General features: G+C 36.0%; 2 protein-coding genes across 5 annotated transcripts; one reads left to right on the top strand and one right to left on the bottom strand.

Annotated features, from left to right (window-relative positions):
- Positions 1-181: 181 nt before the first annotated feature.
- Positions 182-9,131, bottom strand: LOC143448796 (uncharacterized). 3 transcript variants are annotated; one of them, XM_076948674.1, is made up of 11 exons: positions 7,704-9,131; positions 7,406-7,486; positions 7,169-7,293; positions 6,797-6,956; positions 4,042-4,077; positions 3,688-3,827; positions 3,028-3,186; positions 2,611-2,765; positions 2,349-2,492; positions 2,171-2,265; positions 182-1,909 (listed from the first exon to the last, which is right to left on the bottom strand). In XM_076948674.1, exons 2-11 carry the CDS (start codon positions 7,471-7,473, stop codon positions 1,678-1,680), a joined length of 1,314 nt encoding a protein of 437 aa, XP_076804789.1. In that variant the 5' UTR covers positions 7,474-7,486; positions 7,704-9,131; the 3' UTR covers positions 182-1,677. The 3 variants fall into 3 exon arrangements, with proteins under 3 accessions (XP_076804789.1, XP_076804790.1, XP_076804788.1); XM_076948675.1 differs by having other exon boundaries at positions 7,731-7,844; XM_076948673.1 differs by lacking the exon at positions 7,704-9,131 and having other exon boundaries at positions 7,406-7,601.
- A 6,591-nt stretch (positions 9,132-15,722) lies between these two features.
- Positions 15,723-24,519, top strand: LOC143450323 (uncharacterized). 2 transcript variants are annotated; one of them, XM_076950821.1, is made up of 24 exons: positions 15,723-15,912; positions 16,000-16,047; positions 16,198-16,490; positions 16,581-16,736; positions 16,873-16,912; positions 17,129-17,321; positions 17,553-17,699; positions 17,764-18,051; positions 18,153-18,234; positions 18,328-18,502; positions 18,671-18,967; positions 19,105-19,423; positions 19,563-19,807; positions 20,009-20,144; positions 20,241-20,362; positions 20,482-20,593; positions 20,709-20,876; positions 21,018-21,512; positions 21,915-22,211; positions 22,306-22,536; positions 22,625-22,751; positions 22,820-22,945; positions 23,021-23,205; positions 23,827-24,519. In XM_076950821.1, the coding sequence occupies exons 1-24, from the start codon at positions 15,755-15,757 to the stop codon at positions 23,983-23,985; spliced, it is 4,599 nt and encodes a 1,532-aa protein (XP_076806936.1). In that variant the 5' UTR covers positions 15,723-15,754; the 3' UTR covers positions 23,986-24,519. The 2 variants fall into 2 exon arrangements, with proteins under 2 accessions (XP_076806936.1, XP_076806937.1); XM_076950822.1 differs by lacking the exons at positions 15,723-15,912; positions 16,000-16,047 and having other exon boundaries at positions 16,352-16,490; positions 16,835-16,912.
- Positions 24,520-25,918: the final 1,399 nt, after the last annotated feature.

The following is a 25,918-nucleotide window of genomic DNA, read 5'->3' as shown; positions in this document are numbered from 1 at the left end:
CACATTGAAAGCTTTTTCAGGCGTCTTACCCACTTGCTTGGTTCGGTCGGTATGCTGTATTGTGTGGAAAACAAATATAATCGCCTAACGACTTGGTTGTAGCTTTTACTAGAAAACGAAATGTATCATGATCCATTCCATACACAATTATAGCTATCATTAACCACTTAAAGAAGCAAGGTCGTCGAAAACTCGATTTTAATTCTCAATAATCGAAAATATTAAAAAAAGAATTTACAATGTAATGTTTTTCACAAACGCTGACAAAGCAAACAGCTGTGTTCGATGCATCGTAGGTCGACATTATAGCCTGAAGCTAAATGAAACAGTGATCTAAATTACGCAGTATGCGCAGGCACTAAACGTCATAGTTTTGCACACAGAAGTGTGAACAGGAATGAATTTACACGAATCAATTTATCAAGATTATTTGCAATATATAGACGAGTGTAGTGGAGCGGGAACAAAATGTTGCCGACAACAATACCGCCAGAATGGCATAACGATATCACGAAAACTATACGCGTGATACGGTATGAAGTATATACTGGTAAATAAGAGAAATGTGTCCTTTTCAAAATAGTACATAATACTGAAAGCAATTTACTGCAATGCACTTGAAGCAGAGAAATATAATCACATTAATGGTAAAATAATGGCAAGGTGCAAAGCCGATATCAAACCCAATTGAAATAAGTGCTGGTTTCTGAATTCAAAACTTCAAACGCAGACAAAAATCGTCGTACTGAATAATGCAAACCATGTTAAAAACGATATATTGACCATATATTTGATACAAGAAACATATGATAGTAACGATGCGATTTCAACCCTGATCATGTTTAAGTTGAACAAGCGACACAACAAAATTCCACATTTTTTTATCATCAGGGTAGTTATAGAAAAACAATCCTCGGAATGGATCAAAACAATATTCAGAAACTCAAAATACCTTTTATCTTAAAATTTGAAGGGTCTGAAATATGTAAAGTAGTTGACTCAGCGCAAAATATTTCCTGTTTTCTTATATTTCGTGTTTTGTTTTTAGTAAGACGATATTTGTCCAGTTACAGTTAAAAGGTTGACATCGCTTTTAGTCGCTATTGGTCCAGCAATGCCAACAAAGGTTAAACACATGCACAAGTAGTTCATTGTGTATATTTTGCCGATCTACATAACTAAGTTGCCCCTAGGGCAATTTTACCAAGCCTGTAACAAGGTGAGATTACGTTCAAAAGTCGGATACATACAACAAGTACCTGGGATTAAAGCCACTTCAGATTTATAATCTAAAAGAATTTTGTCCAAGCACTTCAAGTGTCCACGCAAATCGTTGCGTTACAGTTACGCACACCAGAACGTAAATGGCAAAACCAATTTAGTCACACAGTAATAAAAATAAAAAGCTATATAAATCTAAAAATTAACCTTACATGAGTCAGGCTCTTACGCATCTAAACAATTATAGAACTAAGTTTTAAATCATCAGGCGGCAATAGAACTCATAAATCGATAAAGCCACATGATCACCATGAAGCACTTAGATTGCATAAGCAATTATTTTGGTAAAATATTATCGCCGAAAGCCAACTAAGTCCATGACTAACTGTGGACAAATAAAACGGCGCAAAGGAGGTAAAATTGCATGAAGTGTTAAAGGTGCGGTACACAGTATATCTAGTCACAATGATGAGGCGTGATATGAAAGATAACTTTAGGCTCTTCAATAGGTCGCGCGATAGGTAAAATTTTGTAAGTCAAATTCTGCGTATCTGTCGTAAATCGCCAATCATATCTGTTCAGTAATTGCTGAGCGATGTTGATTAAAATTCGTTGAATAAACTCTGTTCCAATGCAACTTCTTGCGCCAGCTCCAAAACAGAAAACTAGATCTTGATGGATGGCATTACTATAAACACACACACAATATTGTGTTGTTCAATAATCACAAATTGCGTAAAGGGCACGCCCGGATTACTGAGAAGATTTGCCATTACAAATCAAGTTATCTCCAAGCTGACTTTCATATTCAGCAAATAATAACAAACTAAGACAATACGCCACGGGCAAAAATGGGCGGTTCTTTTTGACTCAAAAAAGATAAGGATAACACTAACCGCATAAAATCACCTGACGGTAACCACTTCAACCTACTTAGAACTGTTATTACCTTCCACTCCAACGCTCTGGAAAAAATCTGTCCGGTTCCGGAAAAATGGCTGGATCACGATGGGCCGAAATACAGATGTAGAAAACAGCATAATCCTGAAAAAGTACCGAAACGTTGGTAAAATGGAACAATGAAATCAACTATAAATCACAGAGTTTTAAAGAAGGTAATTATCAACCTTGGGAATTTTGTGATTGCCGAGCACCGTGTCTTTCTTGGTTAATCTCCTTCCACCGAATAACGGCGGCCACAAACGCTCTACTTCCAGAAGCACATGCTTCAGAAATTGCGGATTCGTTCGTGCCTGTTCGCGCCGTTCTTTCTATGACGTAAGCATATCGCATTAGAAGCATAATTAGAAGCGCTAGCAGCGATATATATAAAACTGTTCTAAGAAATGTAGCACGATTGGACGAAATCAGCAGGAATAAAAACTGTACGTTTTCGTCGCCCGCCATAGCTGTTATAAAGGATGTGATGATTGACGCAAAAGCTTTCGGGATAATGGCGGAAACAAAGAGAAGAAGATGTTGCTCCAGGCCCTGGTCATTGGGAAACGGCGCTTTCTTTATTTCCTCAAGTACAGTAGCGCCACCTAACGCATATTGAAAGCAATTGTTACAAAACTTTAATTCATATTCATTAATTTACGTGTAGAATCAAATACTTGAATGTATATCTCTAATATTTGCTATTGTTATTTTATAGATTTGTTAACACTAAAAAAGCAGACTAAACCCATACTATTATTCAAGTTTGTTTAAATGCTTAGCACACGATCATTCGTCACCGCATTTGCTCTTTAAAATTAACTGAAAAGGACAACAATGGTGTGATCGCAGCAGAAATTTTTCTACCGTTTCGTTTACTGGAATTATCTTCTTGTGGCATTTTAGTTGCATCATTTTTCAATATTTCTCGAATATGTTCCAGAAGCTTTGCTTTTGCTTGAACCGCTATACTGTATGTTGATTGTTGATCTCCAAACTTTATGCTAATTGGCACAGATGTGATTCCTGAAATGCAATAATCTTAACTTGATAGAGATTGGGAACATGGGCTATCATCACAGCCGTTTTTATTACAAAATGTTCTGGACTTTTCTTAAAAAACTAAGACCATCCATTATTAAAGGGCATTGGGCCAATTCGAATTATTGACTTCATTCTGTTAGAAAACTGCATTTTCTGCATCCTGTTGTGTCGGTTGAAATTGCAAAAAATTACGAGTTTTAGACCAAGCATTTTTTGATTAGCTTAATCTGCCTCTTATTTGTTTAAATATAGAGGGAAAATGGATTTAAAGCAATTTTTTGTTTTCAAAAAATTAAGAGTCTGTTTAAGATTCGTCAATCAAAAAAAATTATGTCCAAACTGCCCAGTGAAGGCTAAAAACCAAAGTTCTTTAAGAGAAAATGAGTGACATTGCAAATTCAAAGCCATGTTATGTACAACATAGTGTTAGAAATGTAATTCAAATGTAAGTTGCACAAAGTGGTTATATCCTATTTTCTGCACCATGCCAATGTTGAGTTGCCAGCTCTGAAATCACTTGCGAGAGTTTACTGGGCAAGTCCGGATCAAGACCAAGAAAAAGTTGCAGGCAGAGCGTTGTCATCAATGATTTAAATTTTGTATAGATGTGGACGCCGTCTTTGCTGAAACAAATTGCATAATAAAAAAATTGCTTCGATACAATCACAGTGCAATGCATTCAGTTTAGCTTTACGATTATGTTCATGACTGACTGTTTATGACATTTATCGAGTTGTTCATTTGAGCACTTAAAAACTTTAGAAAAAACACAGTCAATAAAAAACTACTCTAAAAAAAGCAATCATCTATGTTTATAGAACTAAATTCTATACTTACTATGTGTGTAAGGAGTCAATGAAAGGAATGCACAACCTGCACAATACAAATATTTTAATTGTTATTTTAATAATTGAGAGAAATTAGGAAAATTTGGTTCTAGCTGAGAAAAATTACAAACTCAGCGATACACATGATGCAAGACAAATACAACACAGACACACTAGAACTTCCAAACGTTCAGAACATATAAACATTTACATTTATGAATACAAATATTAAATAACATAAATGCTACATTTGTAAATAAATGCAAATGCATTTTCAAAATGATATGCTTTTTTCTTAATACTTCATGTATGGATAATAAGGAGGCATTGAAACTAATAAAATAGGGTAAAAAGCTACGGGGCATTCCATACAATATCAACCACCCTTAACTCTCAGATTTTTGTGTTTTTGTATGTTATAGGTTAGAAGAATTCACACAAAACAAAATATTTCAGCATTCTGGCTTAACTGGGTTTTAAGATATAAACCCTCAAAATTTTGGCATTTTATCTACTTGAGGGAGCCCCTTTTTATTTTTATGCTTCTAGCATCCGCAGATTTTATAGCAAATTGCTGAAAATTGGCAGGACTCAATTCTTGGTTATGTTCTTTATATTGAAAAAAATGATTAACAACAATGTCCCCTTTGAAAATTCATGACGTATTGCTGAATGTTCCCAGGCCCAGATTGTAACGTGGGCACTGTAATAAAAATAAATTTAATTTCATTGTTTTGCCTAGATATCATATAATTCAATCTTTTTAAACTTTAACTTCGCACAGTCAAATTCAAACTAAGATATGATGTTAATTTTTCTTTGCATAATATGTAAATTTTTAGAAAGCTGCGTATGACAAGTTAAGAAAAATAAATGATTATTTCATACGTTTATATTTGTTGGTATTTGTGATCTTCTAAAGCCAAAATTGTTACAACAGCAATAGCACCTTAGCTATACAGTATAGAAATATGAATTACTAAAGTAGTATGCTACCACAATGAGTTGACTGTCATTGTGGTTGAAAAATAACCGATAATTTTGAAAGTCTAGAATTCTATTAGCATATTGTGCATTTTTTTTATAATCAAAGTGCTAATTGTTGGTGTTAAGAAAAGATTGACAGGGTTCTATACTGTATAAAAGATCACAGAAGTGCATAAAACAAACATTTATTTTCTCAACTTATTATACGCAGCCTTTGGAAGAAATAGAGTGTTTACAAATGGCTTAATAAAAAATTTACATATTACGCTAAAAATATTTAACATCATGTCTGAGTGGGTTCCACGACATATGGCCGCGGGAAAATGACCGCGAACAAACTCACCGGGGACAACTGAACGTGACGTAAATTGACCGCGAACAAACTGACTGTGATGTAAATTGACCGCGAACAAACTAACCGGGAACAGACTTACCGGAATGAAAATTGACCGGGAGGTAAATTGACCGTGAGAGTCCTGACGTACAGCTTCAATCTGACAATTTACTTAACTAAAGTGTCCATTGTTATTGCAATGAGTCCATTGTTACTACATGAGATAGGCTACAACGCATTGTTTCATAATCTCATCAAACAACTCGTCTAGACCGGGAAAATGCATGTAACAATAGGAAATCTATGAATAAAGGTGAAAAACCCGTAGGGTCACCCTACACCCTACAAGGGGCCAAAAAACTCTACGAGTGGCAACCTTGACTGCAATACACATACTAAATTGGATAGTGACTAGATAGCGACTAGATAGTGAATTAGAATTTTGACCTTTTGACGGCCAATTTGTGGCCGGTTAATTTGATCGCCGGCCAATTTATCGACGGTTAATTTCATCGCCGGCCAGTTTACGTCACGGTTAATTTCATCGCCGGCCAATTTGTTGCCGGTCAGTTGTCCACTACCAGTTGTCGCCGGTGAGTTTGTTCACGGCCATATGTCGTGATCCCGTCTGAGTGTGAGATCAATTGTGAAACGAATATATGATATCTAGGTAAAAAATTATGGCACTAGGTAAAAATGTTTTTGATTGCAGTGCCCACACTAAGAGCTGGACCTTCGAACATTCAGTGTTGAATCATGAATTTTCAGGAGGAAACATTGTTCTTGTTATATTAAATTTTATATTAATATAAAATATTATTAATTAATAAAGAGACCATAGGCAAGAATTAAAACCTTCTAATTTTTAGTGATGTTAGCTGTGGATGCTACATGCCAAAAAGGGCTCCATCTGGTGGCAGAAATTGTAGGGTTTTTTATCTTGAAACCTACCTATGATTGAGCTAGAACACTGAATTGTTTTTTTGTTTTGGTTCGATTATGAAACTCTATATCAAATATACTACAACAAAAAAATCTGAGTCGTAAGGGTGTAAATTTTCAACTTGTTTTGGTTGACTATGAATTGACTGGTATGAAATTGCACTTCAGTTTGCAGACAAAGAGTTGCACAAAAATAAACTTGAAGCCTAACTCATCACCAATCAGAAATCTTTTTTCTACTGTGTCTTTCGAATGAAACAACAATTCTATTTTGCTATGTACATAATGCAGAAATGTTTAATAACCTTGCAGTACAACATACTGAATTTTTCACTCTATGCGTAGGGTATACTACTACTGCAGTACGAAACCCTACATAAATGTAAATCACAAACTTATGAACAAATTTGGGATAAAAGTGGTTGCTTGGGATGCAACCCAGTTGTAAGACAGAGAGTCTGCAATAAGTTATAATATTATGCTTTGTATAACATAATAATACTTGTCAATCTTTAGTTGATACTTCTGTGGATCTTTAAAAACTGGCATCATACAACTTCGCAAATACATTGCATCTTCAAAAGTTTCAAACAGTATCGAGTCACCATACAACCCACGCAAAGAACTCTGATTGTAACCATATTCAAAGTTGTGGGCTTTGTCTATAACATATAATTCCAAAGATGTTATTAATGTAAATAACATTATAACAGAGACACCTTAAACAACAAAATTGTTTAAATAACAAAATTATTACATACATATATATATTAATATATACAATGTTTTATACAGCTATTTGCCATTTTATGCAAAAAAGAAATCATTGAACAAATGAAATTATCTGATAACAATAAATAAGTCAAATATTCACCAATCAAAAGTTCTTTTATTAGGGCTGGGGAGCACACAAACACAGTGCGGTTATTCAGAAAACGTGCTTGAAATATTCTACTTGAATGTTGTGTTATTTTGCTTTGAATGAATTTCTGTGGGTCACTAAAAATGCAAAATAATTTAAGTTCAATTTGTATGTGATACAAATTATCATCGAACTGTATGTACAAAACATTATTGTGCATATGATATCATCCAGCAGTAAAAAACTTACTTCACAAATTCTAATGTCTTATCACTGATGATAGGATAACCACAACTTCCAGGAACAGGATTGTTCATAATACACTATTGACTGTATAAATATGAAAAATAATTTGATTTGATTTACCTAGGAATTGGATCATGAATCTAAACACAGGAGCAATTGCATGGAATTAACTAATAAATTTTTTAGATATTCTGCTGTTCACATTTATACTATTGGTACAAAATTTACATTTTCATACTTTACATTTCTGTGGATGTAGGATGACTCAAGATAACCTTACTTATTTTATTTACTGGTTTACCATTGATTGGTAAAGGCAACAAGGTACCTTACACGATCACATATGACCCAGAAAGTCTTATAATATGTCCTTTTATATACAGCAGTCATCCAAGTTATTAATATTAGTATACTTGATTGCAGAGATAAAGCTTGAACTCCTACATAGCTAAAGTAAAGAAAAAACTTGATCAACTGTCAATTTTCAAATTTTCAAAAATTTCTGTCCAGATTAACTGACATCAGTAAGCCTTTGACACTGGTTCTTCAACAACTAAAAACATATAATGTACATTGGAGGGAGACAACATAATATGCCGTTCATGTAATTTAGTTTCTAGCAGAATAACATTTGGGCTAGAACAGCTATGTTCAACCAGTAGCCCGCATGCGAAACTTTTGAAGGTTTTGTGCGGCCCTGGTGTTGGTATCGTGGTATTACAGGTAAAGTGTACAAAATATGTATGAAAGTGTGCTGTTGATAATTAATTATTTTATTCAAGTACAAATTGAATGAGCGTTATAACGTCCATTATTGTGCATGTTGTTGGTACGGTGTGTGGTTAGTAGTGTAAGTTATTCATGGTGGCAATGTGCGACTCCAATTGAACTACTGATGTAATTATTGGCCCACTAAGGTATTTCAGTTGGGCATAGCTGGGCTAGAACAATCATAATAAACAGCAGTGGGAGTTTCTACTAGCTGAAACGAACATTTCAAAAAAAAGGATGCTATAATGCAATAAACATAAAAGCGATGCGGCAAGACATGGCACAAACACAAAACAGGAAATCGTATGAAAGTTATTAATATTTCTTGACACGTTTAGGGAAGCCTGATTAATACAAACACAATTATTGAAGAAGCATAATTCCAAATCAATGTCGATATATGCATATATTGTTAATATTACTGATTTCAGCATGCTTTTTCAACAATGAACTAAACATGCCTTGGCACACGATTACTCTTATTTCCTTTTGCATAACACTCTGTTGTGAAGGGCTCCAGATCACTTCTTCGTTATATCCTAGCTGAGCATAGGTGCAGTAGAACACCGTAACTTTACCAACAATGCAAGAAAAATGTTTTATTTTATAACGCATTGTAATAAATGTGGGAACATCTTCAAAAAATGCTGTTAACCTTCATAGATTTCAAGTATGGGTCTGCCGGATATCGTGCTTGGAGATGCTGCAGGCCCTGCATTTTGTGTCGTAACAACATCAAAAAGTAGGGTATCAATAAAATCAAAAGTTAAAACTTGCCGATAGCATTTTTTACTTGCAATGAAATCTAAAAACCTTAAATATATTCAAGTTTCAAGCTGTATAGTTGCAATGCACTCAAAAAGATACTTTATATAACTACAGTAGAATCCATCTAATATGACCACCTGCTTTACGACCATTTTGGTGTAGTGCCGAATATCGCCATATAAAATTTTCCATTTACAGTCATCTCCCGGTTAAGTACGCACCCGTTTAAGTTCGCATCCCAGATAAGTACGCAAAAATTCTTCACAAATTCTGGGTTCAACTTTTTCAAAAATTTATTTATTTTAAACAGCAAGCACATTAACTGGATGTCAGGAAAAGTTAAACGTTAACTTAACAATAGTTCACTGCTTAAACATGTCGTGCAAAGTCATCTGATGCATATTTTGCATTCCTTTTTGCTTGGCTTCCAACGTCACCTGTCTCAGTTTTCGCTGAAAGCATTCAAAAGTGCTTTTGAGATTATCGTAAGCACCTCCTGCTTGATCTTGTAAGGCAGGACACAGCAACTGATCCTCAACTTCAAGCACTTTGTTGTAAAGTTGTTCAAAGCCATGAAAAACGATGCTGTTTTCGACAGGTGCATAATCGTTGCTTGGGCCAGCCTCATCGTCAGTGTCATCATTTTCAGTCTGCATCGTTTCCAACACCTCATTTACGTCACCCAAAATCGACTGTGAATACTCTTCATTATTCTCGTCATCAACATGCATAAATCCTTCTAGCTCGTATTTGTCAATCGAAATATCCATAGACTTAAAACAGCGCAAAATTGTCCACTTCAGCTTCCTTCACCATGAAGAAGAACTTTCTGCAATCCTCGATGTGCTCTGAATCGGCTAAGCCACTGCCACGACGCTTGAAAATCATCTTCTGATATCGATAATTGTTGAGCGATTTGTTTTGCTTTTGCAAAGACCAGTGAGGGGGGAACAGGAAGACTTGCACGGCGCATGCTATCAATCCAAAGATATAGAATATCTTCCAGCTCAGAAAACCGACCAACGGATGCTCGAAACGTTTGTCTTTTGTCTCCTCAGACATCAAAGCAGAACGCTTTCGAATAACTTCCCGGTTTTTCAAAATCTTTCGGATAGCAGCTTCACTCACGCCATACTCTCTTGCGAGACTTCTTTTACTCGGAGCGGACGGCACACACAGCTTGGCGATGACTTCCAATCTTTGGGATTCACTTAAACGCTTACCTTTACCTGACATCATGCGAACGAGAAAATTGTACCCAACAAATTACTTGTGCTGTACTGTACGCTAGCAGAAAAGAATTGCATACAAAACCACACAACAGAAAACTTTTTACGAATGAATGAACATGGGTAACGCATCGTGAATGACGTAATAAATGCAAAACTTGTGTATTGGGTACACGCATTCACACACGCGTTGGCCACGCATAAAGGGTGCATGGCCGCACGCATACCTTCACTAGGTGGCTGCATAACTGCTAAGTACGCACCTACCACATAAGTTCCCACAAACTACTCAGGATCAAGTTGCGTACTTAACCGGGAGATGACTGTACTATGACCAGTCTTCAGATATTATGACCACTTTTCCCATCTTTTTCAAATTTTTCTATCAATTTTGTGCCAACTATGTAACAGGACAGTGACAATAAATTACCATAAATTTTTTATGTGTAAATTTTTCAATATGTGTGTTGTCAAACAAGATGTAAATTGGTGTAACGTGTCGGTACATCTTTAGCTTCGCTACTGACAAAAGTTTGTAACATCCAATTTGTACAATGCTGTTAATGGTGATTTGCAAAAAATATAAAACTTCATAAGCGTGATAAACAACCTACTGTTTTATCTCAGTCCTCAACTGCATTTACAGTTTTCACAATGATCCTCTTTTTATCCTTAATCAGATAAATACCTTGATTACAACATAAAAACAGCTTTTAAAAGTCGCAGATTAAAGGAATCTCCATATTCCGACATAGGCCTACTGCATAGGTCTTTAAAATTGGCATACCGAAAGATTTACAAAACCTGATGCCTCTGTATAGCCCTCCTAATTCTGGCCCTGGAAAGTACGTTTGTAGTTTTTAGAAGCTTTATCGCCAAAAAGGACGTCAGTACACGCTGAGGTTTCATCTGACTCCTAATAAAGTTGCATGTTCTTCTCGGGAAGCACAACTAAGTTACTTTTTCACAGAAACATGTTGCTGTCTTATACAACACAGCTGTTATAACTCCCAGATGAAATGTCTAGGATGCAAAATTCAGTCTATTTTGCATCATAGACGTTCATTCTATGATGAAAGACCTTGAACAGAGAAAAAAGGAACGTTGAAAATCTACAACATGACCTATTTTTGACGATCAAGGCCCTCGCCTCCGCGCGAGCCATTTTTTAACCCTTTGCAACCCTTGTTTGGGTCGTAACCCATACTTTGGCAACCACTGATTTAATAGAATAAATACATGATCATCCGCATCTTGTGAGAAAATTCTGTTTATTTAGCCATCCATAGATACTACATTAAAAGTAAACTGAATTCATTTTCAACCTACCTTTAAAAAAATGATAAAAACATGCTGGTTCCGGAAATGCAAATCAAATTTTCTTATCTTTTTTTTGTTTACGAGTTACGTATTGCCAAAATCGTTTTGAGAACTGTTTTAAAAGCGGATATGACGTCACCGCCTTAGTTCGGTGTTCAAACGGTTATCAGATCAATGAGAAGTGTCTGATGAAAAATTTGTTTCAGCAAAATTAGTGAGTTTGTTAGACGCTCTCTTTATAAATTTAATTTTCTTGACGAATCACTGATTATAAAACACGTTCATTTTAATTAAACAACCAACAACTGCAAGTGTTTTATGTGATCTCAGCTCTGGGTAGTCCAGACTCCAGCGGCTAGGCTAAATTTGCCTTTCAACCATGCAAAAATGTTCATAAATTCCAACATTTAGATTCTACGAAACGTAGAAATAAAATATTTCAAAAGTTAGTCGTCATATTTACGTTATAACCTAAGGCGCTAAAACATGAATAAAACCCTCGCAAACAATCAAAGAGCAGGCAAAAAGTAAAAGTACCCCGGGAGCTTAAAAGGTGTTCAATAAAAAAAGTTGCTAAGCTAGGGATTCCCCTAAGCCAAAAGTTGAAAACCTCAGATAAAGATTGCCCAGTGCCCATAAGCACTAGTTGATCGCGAGAGTATTCATTCATTTTATTTTTCGCTTCCAATGTACGGGGCGAAAACTTGTGCTGACGCATGTGGTCGCAAACATATCTGCAGTTATGATAATAACTTCCACGAATTAGACAGGCAAATGTAGCAAGGCTTCGAGAGCAAAAATGTGCATTACAGAATAGACCCTTAATAGAATAGAGTTGCTGTCTGTGTGACAAGATATTTTCGAACGCCTGTATTTACCAATGGAAAATGTCAACCCACTTTGATTCTTTTTTAAATTACAAACGTTCTGGCCTTTGGATTGTGAAAATTTCACACGGGTGAGTTGCATATGAATTCCTTCACACAAAAAGTACGTTGCCTAGTTCTTACTTTACATTGGTTTAACACTAGAAGGACGGCAATTTTCGTATACCTAGAAGGACGGAGTGCGTCAATTGACGCAAAAGGTCAAAACGGCGCAAATCTAACGTTTTTTGTTGAGAAAACTGTGCTGTTGCTCCGAAAAAACTACTTCTATCGCATGTCCGCTTTGTGCATTTTAATTAACAAAAGCAATCGCATTGAAAATACAAGCCGTCGTGCCTAAACACTTCTGTTCCACGCAACTCCTTTTTCTTCTTGCACTCTTCCGGGACTTCTCTCCTGTTCTGGCGCATTGTCCCTACGAGGCTGCACTTCTTTTCCGCAAGTCGCAACGCCAGGTCAAGTGAGGTGAAAAAATTATCGCAAGTGACGTTGTAACCTCCTTGAAAAAGCGGAGCCATGAGTTTCAGTACAACGTCGGTGGGCACACTCACGTGGGGGCTCCTTGCGTCATCTTTTCCAACGTAAGGAAAACCGTTGAAGGAATATTTGTTTTCAACGTCAACTGCCAGCCAGAACTTTAGACCAAACTTGTCTGGTTTATTGGCCATATATTGGATGAACTTGCAGCGTGCCTTACACGGCAATAGTTGCTCATCCACAGTTATCTTCCACTGTGGAATGAATGCTTTTTGGCAGTTTGATATAAAACTGTTCCAAAGTTGTGAAGCGAGTGCAAATTTGTCATGCAATAGATTCCTACGCCTTTCCGTCTTCAGATCGAAGCGAAGGAATCGTATGAGCTCCAGAAACCTGTCTCTTGCCATGGTTTGGGAAAACATCGGACATCCCCACGACCTCCCCCACAAACTCTTCACAGGGAAGTTGCGCCCTCCTATCACGTCACGAGCAACCACCAAGCCGACGAATTTATCTAATTTATCTAACTAAGAAACTCTTACTACACTTACGCTTCGATAAACTTCAAAAATTCCGAAATTAGGCTGCGCTTGTGACGAAACTACTCTGTTTTGCGGAAAAGTCGACTTGCATAGTTTGTCGACACGTTTGTCACACCTCTGTGCTGGCAGCTGTGACCTAATTCGATAAACCTGTAATTATCAGCAGAAAGAAAACAATGCTCTCTATCGCGAGAACTGGTTTTTGTAGTGTGAAGTAACAGTGCGTCAATTGACGCACCCCGTCCTTCTAGGTAGTGACCACGTTAATTATCTCTACCGGTAAAATAAAAACTTCATATTCACGGGTTAGTTACCTAACACTAATGTAGGAAAAGTCAGGAAATATCACGGTTGTGCGATGCACCACTTAAAAGTTATAGATGCACTTAGGTTGAAAATGCGTCAATTGACGCGCCCCGTCCTTCTAGTGTTAAATCCTATGTGCAGGACTAGTTTAATATGAAGTCACGCTGTGTGGTCAACATAGCATGCAAAGTAAGCATGTGTAAGAGTTTGATTGGCACCTGCAGCATGTCTGAATGTAATAATTCGATTCGTAGGCTTATTTACTTGTAGTTGAGCTGTAGTAGAGTGTAATGTGCAGCAGATTACATACAAACTCTTACGCATTTTACATTGCATTTTTTGCTGACCATGTACCTAGACGTTATATTGGAAATGTCCAGTGCGTAGGATTCAAAGCACTTTAAAATAAGAACTAGGCAACATATTTTCAAACTTTTTTGTTTATCGCGTAAAAGAATTGAAATACAACTCACCTGAATAAAATCTTTATAATTGAATGCCCAGAACGTTTGTAATTTAAAAAAGAATCAAAATGGTACATTTTTAAAAACCCATTTTTCACAGTTGGGTTTGTTTTGCCATGGTGTGATTGAGACACTTTTTTCAATCCAAGGCCCTTCTGCTTGTGTTCTAAAAACAATAATTAATAGCTCAGGAGACAGTACTGGACTTTGATTTTATAACAGCTATGTGACGTAGCATAAAAAGCATTACGTCAGCTTTGATTGTGACAGGTGTTATATATAAAATACACCCAAAGGAACCATTGGGCAGTATATTAGAGATATTATAAATAAACATCCATATACTGTACCCCTCATAGCAATACTTTTAGCGGTGTTACGGCCTATCATTTCTAACAGCTGTTATTTTAACAATGTTGCTGTTTTAATTCGTAATTAGATGGTGCAATTCCTTTACATTATTATAATGTGTAAATGCGATTGTTCCAAACAATAAATGATGCTCGATCTTGATTGATCGTGCGGTCTGTGGTAATGATGTTTTACAGTGAATACCCTTTATTTTCTGAGTGGGTTCTTTGGCTGGGACATCCTGGCTCTGTAAAAATGGGTGACCCTCAAAAATTTGGATGGCCAACTCTGGCAAACTAAACTTCAACAGACACAATCAGACAATGCAGTGTTTTTAGGCCTAAGGTTTCATAAATGTTCTACTTTTTCTATCTCCAATTGTATGGTTATAATTGCCAGAGTCATTCCTTGTAAATACATCTCTTAATACAGTTTCTGTATGCTGTACGTATGGAATGGTCTAACACAGACCATGCCATATCAATGGCTTTATCCAGACATCAGTTGCATGAGCAACCTCATTGTGCAGTGAAGGCCAATCATTAAAGAAACAATAAGTGCCCAGCGGGCAACTATTCAGGTCACTTTTGGATGCTCAATACGAAAAGTGGTTGGCATGGCATTGGGACACCTGTTAAAATGTGACCCTAGCTGTGAATTTATTTTAAACTGTTTGAAAATGATATGATTTGTGATAAACTGAAAAAAACTCAAATCTAGACATCATCAGTAAAATGCTGAGTATTCCTTGTAATTTGCATTACAGTATTTGAAAATTTTAATAAAAATTCAAAAATTTATTTTAAATTAATTCTTCTTGTGCAACCTCATTTAAATGCTTTTGAGTTTTGACAAATGATTGCAAAAATCTTGTGAAACCACAATGACTTTTTAAGTGGTTGCAATAAAAATACTTGTAAACTTTTGTTAATAATTAACAAGTGGTTGCTGTATATAGATGTTCAAACATATGGCTAAAGCCATTTTGCATCACTGTTAGAACTCCAAATGCTGCTTGCTTTTGGAAGTGTATGATTAAAACTTCATCACCAGGTTTTGTGCTTGATACATTTATAAGTTACATATTTATTTTTGAGGCTTTGTGTATTTTATTCATATCCTGTATGTAGGAAGCGAACATGGTACATACATATCTAGAAATTAAAAATGATTGATAGTTTTGTCATCAGCATCAGAAACTTTTGAGAATTATTTTTGAAGTTTAGAATTTTTTAGTATGGATGATATAACAAATAATGCAGAGGACCATAATTGTAAATGTGTCTGTATTGATGTGGTTAAAAGAATTCTGCTGGCCGAAAAGGAAGTTTTTAAAAGTGTTAGCATTGGAGAAACCAGTACTGATTCCTTTTCTGAACTGCGTAGTTTGATTAGGTTAGTATGCTAGTTTACTTGCATTTACAGTTTGTATCTTTTGAGTTGGTATACATTAATCAATTATTTTTCAATTCTTTTCTGTAGATCAAGTTTGACAAGTAACAGCATTCATGAAGAATTTAAAAAATTCAGGTTTGAAATATTTGATCTTCATATTTTCAACAATTTAAGAAGAACAAGGTTTTCAGATTCTGATGCATTTATTATTAAAACTCTTAATATGGTAATCGATAAACTTTTGTGGGGTTTATCGCAAGTTATTTTAAAATTAATCATTTTTAGATATGAGTTTTTGAAACGTTGCATTGAGAAAAAGTCTTGTTGCTCCTGTCAACAAGGAGAAGATAGCGATGCTGTTGAATCTTTGCACAGAAGCAACACTTTCCCAATTGTGAAAAGTCGACTACGACATTGGTCACAAAGTTCCTATCCTGAGCGCAGTCAAACACATCGACAGACTGTGAGAACTGAATCAATAGCTAGCAGGAACCGCGATGTTTTCTCCGACACACTGAGTGATAGTTCTAGTTTTATAAGTGATGGAGCAAATGAAAACATAAAACATTCCAAACATGGCAAGTTCATCTAATGTCAGATGTCTTTCTTGCACATAATAAGAAAGGTTTTTTTCTTTGGAAACAATTTCAACTCTTTATCTATTTCAGGAAAAGCTGTTTCTCACAGTCCCTCATCCACAATTTTTGCTGAGGATAACGCAAAAGAACTTCTAAGAAATGAACTTGAAGTGTATCAATCTGCCTCTTCATGTGCTCAGCACCCAGTACTTTCAAATATTCTTCAAACACCCTCTTTAACTTCTGGTAAATTGTGAAGCTTAAAAAACACAAATTCTTGGTTAGTGATTAAGTTGTATTATATTTCTTCATAAATGGCAACAGCATGTCAATGATGTTATTAGGGCGGATGTTTTCAATTTCAATTTCAACAAATTTCTAGGTTTACAATCAGGAGGATTGCTCTTACACAAAAACACAAGGTATAAAATAATGTGATACAAGCATGATGTCATTTTGTCAAAATCGTTTTCATGAATGATTCTAAAATCTTTATAATCTTTGCTTGTGAATTTCTTGGCATAAAATGCATTTGCATGACGTTATGTTTTGCTTTGTATTAAGATTCATTGTTTCAAATAAATTGTTACTGTATGCTGAGTCTACAAACTATTTTAAAGTCCTGTTGCAAATTTTAGATCAGTTTCTCTTACACTAACTCAGTACATTGGAGATATATTTCAACTTTCTCCAAAAAGGCACCGTCAGTATCAAAAGGCAATTCTTCCAAATAAAGACAAATTGTATGAAAAGTTACACAATGATCTTTTCATACATTTGAGGAGCTTAGAGAGGGAAGAAAATCCTTATTACAAGAAAACATCATTTCAGGTTTCAATTGATTTTTCACATTCTTATATAATATTTCATACATCGGAATGTTTGTAAATTTATAGCCAACCATAGTATCAGTAAACATCTGCATAATCAGAGCCAAGCGCTAACTGAATGATATTCAATATTGTTGTCAATGAAAAAAATGACATTGAGTTTGGTTGTATTATGTGTGTTGAAACTGGTATGTATAATATACATATGAGGCAGAGTTAATTTATTTTTAAGACTCCTGTTGAGTATGAAGTATGGAAGGATAGTGAATGCAAGGCAATTGTTGAATTGCTCGATAAAAATGTTTCCTGGGATGTGTCACAAGACAATGACTTTGTTCAGAATGATCACTGCCGTAACTACAAGAAGCTTGTCAATAAGGTACTCATTTATGGAGTTGATGGGTGGTGATTGTCAGTGTTTAATATTTTATTGCTTTGGACAGATAATCTATCACGAAACTGGCCATGGCAATCAACTTAAAAGCGACAGTGTTTCATCTGTAATGTCTGACAACAGCATTCCTGAGGCAAATACAGTATCATCAACAGAAACACTCAAAGAGAATTTTATACCTGAAAAAGCTAGAAGATTGCTTGAAGAATTTTCATTACGTTACCGAATATCGTCGGTTACACAATGTGTGTTGTTCCTGCAATGCATGGGGTCTAACAAAATTAAAGACAACTTGAATTTGCATCAACCTGCGGTGTTATCTGAAATGTTGCACCAGGTATTTACAAACTGTGATTTGTAATTGATAAGACTTTCGTGCCACATTTACCAATGTCTACCAGTTTACGGATGATTTTCTTTAATTAATTTAAAATCAAGATGGAAACTTTGCTCAAGCTTTTGGAAAATGGATATAACCACATTTTACAGACAGAGATTGAAATCATGATTAATATTGCTGGTAAGAATCTTTTTGTCAATTCTTTGTAAATAAATACTTATGCAAAAAACATGCAACTTATTTTATTTTTGGTGTAATTTTCCTTCTACTTAGGTAACATTATATGTGAAGTGGAATCATTGATGTGTTCATTCCTGTCACAATGGAAACCAGAAAATAAAGAAATTTGTTCCGCATTGGCTTTACTAAAAACTTGTTACTATTTACTGAAGAAGTGGAATGCAATATTGCCTTTAAACTATCCAGAATGTGTGAAGGATTGGTTTAAGTAAGAAATTTACGTTATAATAAGAATAACGTATCCAAGCTTCCATTAGTTTGCCTCCAAAAAACCTATTTAGACATCACTTCTTCTGCAGCAAATTTTACGGATATTTTGCATTGTTCAGCGATTTGAAGGATATTTGAATCTTTATCATTTTTGTGTCAATTTCAGAAGAGCTGTTGATGACGACTATCAATATCAGCATAATCTAGGATGCGATTGTGTTAAAAACTGTGCAGAGTCTTCTTCTTCTAAAGTTCTTCGAGCTGTTGTCCATGCAATTGACTCAGTTAAAAATGGCTGCAGGGTTGGCTATCAAGCCATCTTTAGTCCATATGTTGAAAATGTTGCAAAAGTCACTGCTGCTGTCCTGTATGAAGCTATTTTAGAAGACTTGATTACCTATTACGAATGTTACGGTCAAAATTTGGAAATGGACTTCGAAGCCAGTGTAGTCCTTGCAACAAAGTCCGTATAAATATTTATATAAAAATAATTTTATTTTGAAAAATAAAAAATTAAGCCAAGAAGTTAAAGAAATTTTATTGTAAATATCATTAAGGAAACTGTTTGTTGGTTAACAAAACCATATTATGGCTTTACAGAGTCGTGGAATTTGAGACATGTGCTCTAGAAACTGGGTTTCAACCTGTATCTGATGATGGCTATTTTTCATGGAGAAACTCATTTCATCGAAAATCTTCTAATTGGTTAAAAACCTTATCAGAAACAATGTCAAAAAAAATTCTTAGCTGCATACAACATAATGAGTGTGCAGTTATTCAGACTTCTAAACGTAGGACAATTTCTCAAAGCTCTGTAGGTATCCCCCCCATTGAGGTTGATAACAATGATATGGTGATTACAAGAGTTAATGCATCACAGCAAAAAGAGAAGTCCAGTAAAGATATAGTCTTGGTACAGGTAACATTGCATACGTTTCTCGCATTGATTGCGCACAAACAGGGACCTTTGGAAATTCAGCTTGTGTCAATATTTAGTTTGCATGACATACCTAGTGTTACAAGCAACGATTGCAAACGCTGATGCTGGTTTGTGTTAGGATGTTGGTGAGAGTTCACGGATACGGCTATACACAAAATTAAAGCCAGAAGAACCGATTTTCACACATGAGGAATCAACATTCAGCTCAAAGCTGTCAAATCCAGCCAAATCCGATATAAACCAAGAGTGTGCAAGTTCCACGGCAAGACATACATGCAACCATACCTGCAATGCAACTGCTGACTCATCGGCTGACTTCTACTGCGCACACTCAGTTGTTGATTTTGTTGTGCTTTTGAGCAGGTTTGGCATTTGTATGACCTATTTAGCTACATTGCTGCTATTTGCGAAAGTTATACCTGGGGTTGGGATTATTTTCCGGTCTTCAATTAATTATTAATCAAAGTCAGGACATTTTGACCCGTTATAAACTAGTTTTCGATTATGTAATCATGGCATGATTGTTGATGTTGATCAATTAATCAGCTACGAGTTTTATTTAAGGTTTCTTGAATTTGTTGAAGATGTAACAAAAGCTATATATGAGTTGCCAGAATTTTTGAATGAAAATCAGCTTCACCGATCTCAGCTAAATGGTCATCTACAAAACAAGGAAGATTTTTGCGGAAAAGTTTTCAAGGTGGATATTTCATCAACATTACACAATTACATTAGTTGTGAACATGTCCTGTTCATATTATATTGTATAACGTGACAACGTTTCCACATTCCACAGGTCGTTGATGACCTCATTTGTCAATATCTGGATTGCATACTCAATTTGGATTTGTGTGTGTTTCCTCGTGATAAAGTGAGAAGTTACGTTTCCGATAAAAAAGTACATCAATTAAAACGAAGGTAAAACAAGGTATAGGGAACAAATTCTTCGTTTTCATTGTCTTGACATTTTTGCGAATATTTTGAATACCGTGATTTTATGTAAGGAACTAAACAAATTTTACTGTATTAACAACCAGGGCAAAAGAAGGCACGGTGGATTGTTGTCGTCATGAATTGGAGAAAAGCCCCGAGTGCAATGACAACGTTGAAACAATAAACATGTATCGTCGTTCTGGTGTTTACTTCAAGGTTATATTCATTTTAAAGTTGCGAATAGATTGCGTAATGTATAACGAAGCAGTAACTGAAAGGGGTACTTTCCACGTACTAAAAGATCAAAGATCAAATTTTTGTTTATTTACAGATGTCAATCAGGATCAACAGCGTTTTGCTCATCGCCCTTGGCATGACTGTCGTATGGGAACGCTTGTCACAATCACTTCAGATTAATGATATGACGTCATTGTCAAGGACGTCGTCCCATTCAAGCGTAAGGTCTGAAAGCAGCGTTTCACGCAACAACAGAAAAAAGGTAGGTGTGACAACGTAAAATGTTTACTGGTGTTCATTAGTTTTGCCAAATGATTTGCACGAATGAATGAATAGATGAGTTTTGCCAACCGCCCGTTTGCTGTAGGTATTTTCTTGTTAACCAATGTTTTCTTTTTCTTAGCATTACCTCGGTTCGGGGCAAAGTTTGTCAAGCAATACGACCGTAATCAGTAGAGGTTTAAGCAGCACGGACGACACAGAAGTATCAAATAAGCAAGTTGACGTTGATGATGGCGCTAATACAATACAAGACGTGCACCTTGATGACAATTCCTCAAGCAGCGTCGATTCTGACTTAGAATTTCAAGCTTTGCCATATATTCCTGTCGAAACATCATGCTATGACAGCAATAACAATGGTAAGCACGATCACTGTGAAAAAGAAAATGGATCCAGTGGGAAAGAAAGCGACGGCAGGAAGCATCAAACTTTAAGAACAAGACGCAAAAAGTCAAACTTCAGTTGTATGAGAAGGGCGCACGGTTTGTACAGATCGTCCACACATATTTCGAAACACTCGTCCGGTAAAAAGGAGATTCATGGAAGGGGATCTTCTAGGTGTGGTTCACCTTCCATAAGAAGTATCATTTCAGATGACTTGTTGCAACATATGCGGGTATGTGCTCGTTTATTTCCTCGTTTCTGTAAATAAACTTTCCATGGCGCAACGTTGTCTCATCAGCCATTTTACGAGCTTTCGGAATTGCAAAATTTCAGAGTTCAAAATAGTTCAAAAAAGCTATGTAAGCAGTCTCGCTCATAAAAAATGTGGTTAAACCGAACAACCATGGTATGTTTCAAAATTGCTATTATGTTAGTACTATAAATAATAGAGTACCGCTTTGTAATTTACTCTTATGTTTATAGACGATCACGAGATTGAGAAAGGAATATTTTATAAAAGTGCTAATATTGTCATACACTGTTGAACAAAGGATCGACAATTATAACGCTACTGTTAGTTGTGTAAAAATACCTTAAGTTAAGTTAAGTCCTTAACTTTTATTGCCAATTATAGGATGTGGAGGAGTCAACGCAATCGAAATCAAACGCGTGTCTGCGAAGTTTGTGCGGTATCTTGTCTTGGAGAATGTCCAAGATTATTCGAGAAAGTATCACCGAAATGTTTGGGACATCAGCCAACTTATCACTTAAACTCTCGTCGCGTAGCACCAAAGAAGATTTGGAAAAGAGTGAGAAACATTGCTTAGACCTGGTGAATAAACTTGAGACATTGCTAAAATTCCTTGGAAACTGGATTGAACGCGGCGCACTGCCCTTGGTACACCAGTTTATATGGGAGATAATCATAGATGTAAGCAAAACCGAATGCTTTACTTAATGTATGTAATGGTAATACTAAAAGTATTTTGTATTATTTTTTCATTTTGAATTGGGTTTTGAAACAGGATTTTAAGGCAAAAGTCGATTCGTTGAGCCCATATGCGGAGAGTTCCAGTAACAGAGCTTTCTTTTTTCTTGTGGCATTTCGGGAAATCCTTAAGGTTTTCAATGACTCTCATGTGTTGGACATATCTGTTATGATCCAATGCGTGCAGCCCACTTTATCTGTGTTGGAACTTTTTGTTATGTCCACTACCAAAGTGGTCGATATACATGATGCAATATCAAGCGACCCGGTTAGTCTGCATTCTATACCTCTCTGCTTATGTTTACATCGATCAGACCAAATTTGCTGGTAACAGTTAGCTATGGAATGTGTTGTAGGGTGGCTCTACTCCAATTTCAACAAAGATCGCCAGAGATATCACTCGAGAACAGAAATCGTACTCTGGTCGTGATTTCCTTGAACGAATGATAACAAATATGAAGTTGGATAAGGATAACAGCGATGGTAAGTACTATTTTATAAGCTCAACACGTCTTGTTGAAATTCTTGAGAATACCTTCCATATACATCAGACCGACAGAAAGCCCGAGATGCGTGCCAAGCTGCACTTGAACGCAGACTAGTTCAACTGATTTTTGTCAAAAATGCGAGAAGAAACAACCTTCCTGAGCTTGTGGAATGCTTTAACTCAAGTTTAGGTCAGTTATTCGAACGAAGATACATGAAATATGATGGTATTTTCCATGTAGGTAATATTGATTGTTATCCTGCAGAGAGTTCGTGCTCTTCGTATTTGTGCAAGGATGAAAACCGCGATCGCTATCACTCATCGGAAGATTTGAGCAACTTGTCGTCACTATCAACGGCTGGAGATCGTGTTGATTCCATCAACAAAAGCAACTTTATTGCAGATAACAACCACTTCTATGCCTTCGCCATCAATCTTAAAAACATGCCGGTAAGCAAGTTCAATAATTTACGTCCTGTTGGACAAAGCAGTTTTGGTATTTTTATATGAGCATGAAATTTTTGGTCCGCAAGGTACATGATGTCGCATCGCATATTTTTCTTTGAACTTGGGAAATCTTTCGACGACCTTAACCCAAATTTCATTCCGCGCCGCTAGAGCCGCGGTTAGCGAACTAGTCTGCGTGCATACCTGATTCCTTGCTTTTTTGTTTATTTTCCTATTTTCTATGTTGTATTATCATGTAAATGAAATTGTTCACCAGAACCACTAAAAAGTAGCGACTGCTGCCTTGCCCTAGCATAATGCCAGTATGTGTAGCGCCCCTTTGTTTTGAACCTTCATCACTTGACTGGGAGTCCCACATAAATGATAGCATAATCTGTGTTGAAAGCAAAGTGAATGTTTTCATATTTGGGGATGCTTTGAGTATAGTATTCAAGATATACAGTAGATACCCATGTTTTGTATAAGTAAAATATATATAGGCCTAGTTAACGTTTATACAGTACATGATATAATATATGGATTAATTATAGTTATGTACGTTAGAAGATCGATTGTTGGTGAATATTATAGCCTTTAAATCTTCTTGCATTGTTCCGTATTTAGATCTATCACTTCAGCTCGAGCGATGGTGAGGATCTTAAGCTCGAGTTTCTCAAGGACATTCTTATGTCTCGCCGTCGAAATGACGCCACAGCCCGAGAATTTCTGCGTAAAAAGAATTATACCAGCCGCTGGTTTCAGTTATTCCCTTGCATTCCGTAGTATATAAAAATTTATTTTGTTGCTCAAAGATTTTTATTTTATTAATTAATACATCATTTTCAAGTAATTTTTCCAATAAGCAGCTTTTTCTATTTTATATATTAGCGATGCTTTTACTTGCAGCGTACAATGGTTTGAGTTTGTTTTTTGTTTTGTTAGTTCAGGTAAAATTAGCTGCCAATTTATTGTTGTTCCCTCAATTTTTGTAATTTAATATATATTGCCGGTTTTCACCGTAATTCTGTTGATAAAGTATTTGTTTTTCATGCCGAGCTGTGTTCCAGCCCCCTTTTCATAATCACTGAAGTGAGTACCAAAAAGTGTTGTTGAATATCCATACAGAGTTTGTACCAGTTTATAGTTATCTTTTATTCTTTTGTGTGTACATGACCGTTTCCGTATGTATACTTATCGAATTCAGGATCTTTACTTTGCTTTTTTGTTTACCGGAGGTCTATTGCTTTCGTAGAACCTTTACAATTTTTTCAAATTCTGGTGTTGTTTTAAGTTATAATAAACAAGGAATACAAGGAATAAACGTTAACTATTGATCTAAATTTAATTAAGGAATTAAGACAAATTATGAGAGTTCGCTGGGAGGCCCGAGTTAGCAACGAAGAGATCCTTAACCGTACCTCACTGCCCAGTGTGGAAGCTACCATTCTCCATCACCGGCTCCACTGGACAGGCCACGTAATACACATGTAGCCCTCCAGACTCCCTCGAATCATGCTCTAAGGGGAGCATATCATCTCACATATCAAAGACCACAAGGAACACTGAAGCTGCGCTTTAAAGTCAACTGAAGTACTCTTTGCAACAAACCAACATCGACCTAAACACATGGAGCAAACCAGCAAGAAATAGAGCAGCCTGAAGACGTGCCGCCGCACGAAGCGGTAGGCTACTATGTTCTTCGAAGAGAAGAGAAAGCAACAGACAAAATAAAGGTAGAAAGGAGCGACTTCTTTCCCAACTCTTCCGTGCCACCTGTGCTCACAACTGCTTCAACATCGCTAGGGTGTGCCTGACCATATTCGGCACAAGCACCACCACAAGATACTGAACACTTAACTTGAATAAGGATGAAACTATTCTCGGACTACGAGAAGAAGCCGACGACGACGACGATTGATCTAAATCCTAAGAACTTTTCAGAAGTTTGATTTTAAATAACGTTGTTCCGACACAAGCTGTGTAGAGTTGAACTAAGTTTAGCATAACATCAACATGGAAACAAAATCTAAAATATTGGAATAAAACCAATACCGGATTTCCTAGCTGGTATAACCTATAAGTATGAAAAATAACTTATGGGAGAATTAATTTTTTTGTTACCTTAATCTCCAACTTGTGAAATTATGACGCGCAATCAACCACTTTGCATTTAAGTTGTAATTCAGTCTATTAAATTGAAATTAATTAAGTGTGGTAAAAAGGATGATCTGCTGGCTTCATATATTGATGTGGGATGAAGGCACCCGAGTTTTACTAAATCGATCTTAGTGCAATGAAGGCACTGTCTTAATTTAAACATCTGTCGCTTGATTTCATGACTTTCCTGAAGATGAGTGCTTGTCGCGCATATATTCGCCATATCTTAATATTATTACAGCATTGAAGACTCTAAACTTTGAAGTTGGAATGAATAGAAAAGCGATCAGACTAACGTAGATTCTAATGTGGTACATTTTCCTGCTTTAAGTGACAAATCTGAAAGCATTAACTCGCGGCGAGAAGGATTTGCAAGGATTTTTGTTTTTTTCATATTTTGCGTGAATTTGTGCATCTTAATACTGAATAGTTGCAGGCAATATTTTTTAAACCTTAATGATTGTTTTTGTTTTCCACTGATGACAAAAACTAAAATCCAACTGCAGTCATTGAAATGGGGATTATCCCTAAAAAGAATTTTATTTGTCCATTGGGGGAA

The sequence above is a fragment of the Clavelina lepadiformis genome, chromosome 3 (assembly GCF_947623445.1).
Source record: "Clavelina lepadiformis chromosome 3, kaClaLepa1.1, whole genome shotgun sequence".
NCBI classification, from domain to species: Eukaryota; Metazoa; Chordata; class Ascidiacea; order Aplousobranchia; family Clavelinidae; genus Clavelina; species Clavelina lepadiformis.
This window is presented reverse-complemented; position numbering and strand designations above follow the sequence as displayed.

What these genes read in the sequence shown, in the direction of transcription:
- LOC143448796 (XM_076948674.1), bottom strand. Translation starts at nt 7,473, where the DNA reads ATGAACAATCCTGTTCCTGGAAGTTGTGGTTATCCTATCATCAGTGAT. An exon ending in ATTGACTCCTTACACACATA is followed by an intron (nt 3,828 to 4,041) that starts GTAAGTATAGAA and finishes AATTTGTTTCAG; the next exon opens with CAAAGACGGCGTCCACATCT. An exon ending in CTATGGCGGGCGACGAAAAC is followed by an intron (nt 2,493 to 2,610) that starts GTACAGTTTTTA and finishes CTTACGTCATAG; the next exon opens with AAAGAACGGCGCGAACAGGC.
- LOC143450323 (XM_076950821.1), top strand. Translation starts at nt 15,755, where the DNA reads ATGGATGATATAACAAATAATGCAGAGGACCATAATTGTAAATGTGTC. An exon ending in GAAGAATTTAAAAAATTCAG is followed by an intron (nt 16,048 to 16,197) that starts GTTTGAAATATT and finishes AATCATTTTTAG; the next exon opens with ATATGAGTTTTTGAAACGTT. An exon ending in AGTGTAGTCCTTGCAACAAA is followed by an intron (nt 18,968 to 19,104) that starts GTCCGTATAAAT and finishes ATGGCTTTACAG; the next exon opens with AGTCGTGGAATTTGAGACAT.